This window comes from Lepeophtheirus salmonis, chromosome 4 (assembly GCF_016086655.4).
Source record: "Lepeophtheirus salmonis chromosome 4, UVic_Lsal_1.4, whole genome shotgun sequence".
In the NCBI taxonomy this organism is placed as follows: Eukaryota; Metazoa; Arthropoda; class Copepoda; order Siphonostomatoida; family Caligidae; genus Lepeophtheirus; species Lepeophtheirus salmonis.
The window spans coordinates 48,900,853-48,907,006 of NC_052134.2; the positions used below are offsets into that span (position 1 = coordinate 48,900,853).

The 6,154-nt window shown below is 32.2% G+C and overlaps 1 protein-coding gene across 1 annotated transcript; it reads left to right on the forward strand.

Annotated features, from left to right (window-relative positions):
• The first annotated feature begins 969 nt into the window (after window positions 1–969).
• Window positions 970–3,642, forward strand: Polr3C (RNA polymerase III subunit C). The gene is made up of 2 exons (XM_040710348.2): window positions 970–1,370; window positions 2,294–3,642. The coding sequence occupies exons 1-2, from the start codon at window positions 1,061–1,063 to the stop codon at window positions 3,475–3,477; spliced, it is 1,494 nt and encodes a 497-aa protein (XP_040566282.1). The 5' UTR covers window positions 970–1,060; the 3' UTR covers window positions 3,478–3,642.
• Window positions 3,643–6,154: the final 2,512 nt, after the last annotated feature.

Genomic DNA, 6,154 nt, shown 5'->3' on the forward strand with positions numbered 1-6,154 from the left:
TTAGTAAAAAAGTCCAAAAATCTACAGCTATTTACAAAAAATTTCTTTTTTAGAAAAAAAAATTCAAAATTTAATTTTAAATATCTAATTTCTCGGGAAAAAATTTATTAAATTCATAGCTACTCACAGAAAATTAATTTTTTTGGAAAAAAAAAATTAAAGTAAAAGGCAAAAATTCCTTAATTTTAGTGGCTACAGCCCCTCCAGCACATCCCCATTGGACGCCCCTGAAATAAAATGACATGATACGTAACTGTTGATATTAGCTGAGTAGCCCTGGACTATAACATTAATAAAATAATACCTACAGAATTATTAATTAATAATATTACTTATCAATTACGGAATAAAACATACTCGTTATAGAGCGTTTTTATACAACATCAGCATTGTTGATGTCTGTCATTTTGAGGGCCTAAACAACGTAGTTTTATAACAATGGAAACCCATTTTTTCATTAATATGAAAGAAAATAGTGAACTATTGAATGTCAAAAATGCTAACAATAAAAAAAGGGGCTTAAATTATATTGTCTATCAAAAATGTATCCCTCTAATGGCTAGTTTTATTATATATTTCACCTTAAAATGTATTGAAAATATATTATTATATCGCTAAATAATTTATTTCCATATTGTAAATAAAAGGATTAAGATATTTTTATCTGATATTTTCAGTTTTCTCCTCCCAAAGGAATCAAAGATTATTTTTTTTTATTAATCTAGCCATTTTTAGTACATATTACCTTGAATATATTTAAATATCACGTTTAATATTGGCATTAAGTGCTATTCAATGTAGTTTTTAAGTCTTTTTTTTATTCTTAAAAGCCATTTGATGAGGTTTCACCAAGATTTATTGGAATTTATTCCTTTTTTATGCAGTCAAAATATTAATTATGAGCACACCAGATGGCGTCCCCTTTAATTATGATGCAATTTATGACGTCATTGAAAAAACACTCATAAGATATACTTCTCCGCTTTATTGTTTACATTTTCCAACTAGATCAAAATAAACACCACGTTTTCAGTAGTAAATATTATATTATTGTTCCAGGATGTCCTCCTCCTCGTCGGACCTAACTGTAGCTCTCCTCCGAGAAGCTTTTGGCCCAGAAGCAGGAGAACTTGCCTCTAAATTAATTCCGTGGACCAGCTTACCTTTTAGTAAAATCGGACATCAATATAAAACTCAGCTTTGCATATTAATCCATCACGGATTCGTTCGATTGGTTCCTCCGGACTCTGAGTACTCATTGGATCAACAAGCAGTTCAAAGGCTTGTTCGTGTACCCAGGTTTTTATATGCTGTTAAATCCACTCTTGGGAACGAGGGAGAAACGATTTTTGAGGAGGTTTTTCTTGCGGGTACTTTATTTTTTATTGATTATTTCTATTGAGTGTTTTCACTCCGTCATAAATTGCATTTTAATGAAAGACAACGCCATATTTCGGGTTCAAGGTTGATATTTCTACTACATAAAATAGACTAAATTCCAATAAGTCTTCATAAAACTCCAACTTTATGAATCAAAAAGACTTGCACTGAATATTACTTGTTGCAAACGATCAACAATAATATTTGAATATAATCAAAGTCTTATTTACTTATAAACCCTATGAAATGTCTAAATTTATATTTATATTTTTTTTATCGGTTAGGATAAGAAAAGTAGGATAATTAGGGGAAAATATCTCATTCTTTCTTTTATAATAGTTAATTTTTATCTATAATATGGGAGTATGACTGTATACCGAAGTAATACCATATTTTTAATACATTTTAGGGTCATGTATACAATAAAACATGGCTATTAAGCTATACAATTTTTATAGACATAAGGTTTAAGTCCTATGTGTTGGTCCCATTTTTACATACAATAGTTCACTATTTTTCTTGATATGAATAAAAAAGTGGTTTTTATTATTATAAAGCTTAGTTGTGTATGCCCCCAAAATGGACGACCTCAAAATCACGTTAAGAAGGTCTGCCATATCTGTTTATACAAGTTATGACTACTATTAAGTAATTGATTTTTCATTTTGATCTATGAATATTACGCATTTATTTTCTAAATATTTATAAATAGTATAACAGTGGGCACTCCAGAATACTTCTAATTAGTTGGTAATTTTCATTCAAAAAGTCATAAATTACAACCTAGATATATTGTCTACCAAAATGAGTATTCAATCCGTGCATTGCCTCTCATTAAAAGTTTTCTAAATTAGTTGCAAATAATGCAAGACATAGGTAACATACTATAATTAATTATAAATTCTCATTTCAGGTCGAATTTGTATTTCGGAGACATTGAAACGAGCTTATTCCAGACTCAAAGACTCAAATAAAAGCCTTACATTTACTCACCTATTAGATTCTTTCAAATCCCTCATAAAACACCGATTTGTTAAAAGGATTAGCGATGACCCAGTGCATCAATTTCTATTCCCCGAAGATAAAGTTGACACTCAGGTCCTGCATAAAAGTGTTAATGATGAGTCATTTAACATCGCATTTGGGGATGCGGCCATATTCTGGTCCATCAATGCCAATGGCTTTCACAGTCTTTTTATGAATCAAATCATTATTTGTTCATGCACTCGCCGGTTTGATGCATCTGCTGGTCTTTTGCTCAAAATTTTCTTAGAAGAAGTTGTATCCAAGGAGTTGGAGCCTGTCGAACATTCCAAATCATTATATCAAAATCAGATCCTGTCTCACTTAGAGATCCTTCAAAATGAAACACAAAAACCTCGTTTAAAAAACTTTCTCTCACAGTATTTGAATGTGATAACAGAGGATCGAACCCGCTTCTTAAATAAAATCGGAGACTCTGGTGGTGGAGAGTATCATATGAACTTTAAGTCACTTTTTGAACAACTTGTACATGCTACATTTGATAATGTCGTGCTTGAAAAGTTTGGGTCAAAAGCTCTGAGGATTTTCCGTGTTATTCGCTCTCATAAACGCATTGAAGAGTCTGCTCTAGCTAATTTAGTTATGATTCCTGCCAAAGAGACAAAATTACTAACCTATAAGCTATTAGAAAATAATTTCATTCAACTTCAGGAATTAAGGAAGTCGGTTGCTTCCAATGCGGTGGCCAAGGGTTTCTATCTCTTTTATATCGATACCGATTCAGTGGCTCGAATGGTGCGGGAACTATGCTTCAAAGCCATTGGTAATTGTATATTTCGCAAGGATCACGAATTTAGTATTCATCAAAGGCTATTGGATAAGCAAGAAAGAATGGATACTATTATTGAAAATCTAAAAAATTCAAAAGAGTTAAATGAAGAGGAATTAAAATATCAAATTACTGAAGTCTATGAAATGTTATCTCCAGCTGAAAGAGACTCTGCCAAAAAAATTCACAATGTTCTTGATAAACTAACACTTGCTACAGGACAAATTGATGAAACTTTGTTTCTCATTGATATGTATTTATTTTTTCACGTCAAGTCTGGTTAGTTGATAGGGAGTGAAACCTTATTTGTGATAGTATTAAATGTTTGAGTGTTGTTACTTCTATGCATGTTCTTTACTCAATCTATGGTGGATTATATCTTTTCCATGAGTTTTACATATAAATATGAAGATATATAAATTAATTAATTAATAATGTCTACTTCAAAATTTGTGTAATTTTCTATCTAGAGTCATACTCTATTAAGAATGAAATATTTTGCTGCAGAGTCGTTTAGAATTTAAATCCTATTAACTATAGTGCTATTAAATTAAGAGTATTGTGTGTAGAGATTTCGTTGTCCATATGATTTGTGATGAAAATCTTGTGCTTTTTGGGCAAACAACAGCAAAAAACCAAAAATCAACATACTATACCTGACAGTTTGAAGAAAGCTTTGAAGGAGAGCAGCATAGCTGTTATGACTTTTAATTCGATCAGCTACAATTAGTTGTGACGAGAGAGAAGAAAATAAAACAGGAAATAGGCCATAATTGATACGATGCCGTTCTTCAATTCTACTCTGAGCCCAACAACAAATCCATAACGTTAATCTCTCCGTATTTTATGAGCACACTCCAATGTTCAATCAGGTTTTGAATATAATTGAATGTAGAGGGAAGGAAGTTTACGGCTCTGGAGTTAATTAATAATGACAACAGTTAATTCTTGAGAAGGGAAGTGAACATCTTAGGATAAAGTAAAAATTAATTAGTACATGTGCTCATGAAAGACGGAGAGTAAGAAAGAGGGTTAGCTTAGGAGTTATAAAAGTTCTTGCGGGACTCGAAGTAGAATTGAATATCGACATCGGATTAATTCCATCTATATGTCCATGCTATATACGGAGTGGGATTGGCGTTTATTACATTCTTCTCATTATGCATCACTGAGCAACATTGAAAATGAAGTATGAACGGTGCTAAGACCATTGTGATAACTTTTGGCTAACTTCTTTACCTAATATTAACCCCTTTGACTTTGCATCTAGGGCATGATCAAGAGGGAGGTCAAGACAGTTTAAAGGTTCAATAGGACCCCCGGATGACAGCTGCGTAGGGGAAATATTCTGGACAACTTTGTGTGTACTAGCTGCAACTCGGTGAAGAGGCGTCTCCGAATAGTTGTTAAGTAAAAGGATAAGTACGTGGTATGTGATATTTGTCAATGGTAGGACAATATTAAACCTCCAAAAAAAAACAAAAAACATTACTACAGATTTTAATATATACAATCCATAATGATCTATGAGTAATTTAATTTTTTTGATGGGTCTCTTATTTCTATACTACACTGTTTATTGACTTGATTTCTTCTATATCAATTATAAAAGACCACATTAAGGTATAATTAAACATCCGTAAGTACTACGGAGTGTATGGGATACGGATTATGTTGTTTCATTCCATATCAAGGAAGTACATATGCAAGAATTACTCAGTTTTTGGTACTCAAATCTACTCTGAATCCAACAGGGACTTACACTTATAACTAGAGATGTTAATCTTTTGAATTTTTTAGATGGGCCGTCTTTTTTTAATTGGTAATATGAGGAATTAATTTTTTCCCCTTAGCTGTTATCATTATTATTAAACTCCTGAGTAGTGAACATCCTTTTCTAAATAGATTCAATTCTATTCAAAACCGGATTGAACATTCGTGTGTACTCATAAAAGACGGAGATTTAGGATTTTTTGCAGAGTTATAATTGTAAGTGCTTATTGGACTCAGAGGGATCGAAATCGGAGTAATTCTTGGCAATGTCCTTGTTTATATCCTTTTCTCCTCATCCTCCTTTGTCACATTTGATTGTAGCTGAAATAATGAAACGCCATGAAAATTATTCATTCTCTCCTCCGAAACATTCTTCAAATTGACAGAGTAACCATGTTTATTTTCGTTTTTTTTAACATGCCCATTGCACACAGGATTATCCTCACTACTTATGACTCTCCAACAAATCCTCAGTCTTACTCCCTCTGATTTATGAGCCCACCTACTCGCGGCTACGCTTTATACTTAGTTGTTTTCCCCTCAATACTAAAATAATAATGATTACAGCTATATAGGAAAATAAAAAATACAGGTTGCCAACAACAATCCAAACTTGCAGGCTAAATAAAGCTTAGGATTAGCAACCCTGCCAATAACTTTAATAAAAAAGAGATTTATTGTATTTTTATATGTAGTGTGCCCCAAGTAAAAAATAGAAATAGAAGGTAGGTCATTATTTAATCAATCTTGCTAGAATTTCCAATCTGATGTATTGTACCGACTGTTGCGCAAGACACATAGATTTTGACAAAACACGCAACCCCTCATAGTCTATGACGTCACTATTGATAGAATTTTCAATTTAATGTATCGTACCGACTCCTGGCAAGAAAAACAAATTTTGACAAAACACGCAACCCCTCATTTACTATTACGTCAATATTAAAAGCGTGGTGGAAGTTAAATATAAATCGTACACGTGATATGGTATAACTTTGTATTTCTATTAACCTTGGTGTGACCAAATTTTCTCATTTGCCTGTGCATGTTCTCTTTTTACATCCTGTCCAGAGTTTCCGGAGGACTTTTTTGTAAATTCATGAAATGTCCTGTTATTAATGGGTTAAATCAATTTTGAGGATGTAAAAAGAGAAACTGTTTATACAAAAAGGTTTCCAATATAATATT

Bases quoted from the DNA above. Each gene is read 5' to 3' on its own strand.
- Polr3C (XM_040710348.2), top strand. From the start codon at position 1,061: ATGTCCTCCTCCTCGTCGGACCTAACTGTAGCTCTCCTCCGAGAAGCT. The intron at 1,371-2,293 runs GTACTTTATTTT...TTCTCATTTCAG, and splicing joins TGAGGAGGTTTTTCTTGCGG to GTCGAATTTGTATTTCGGAG.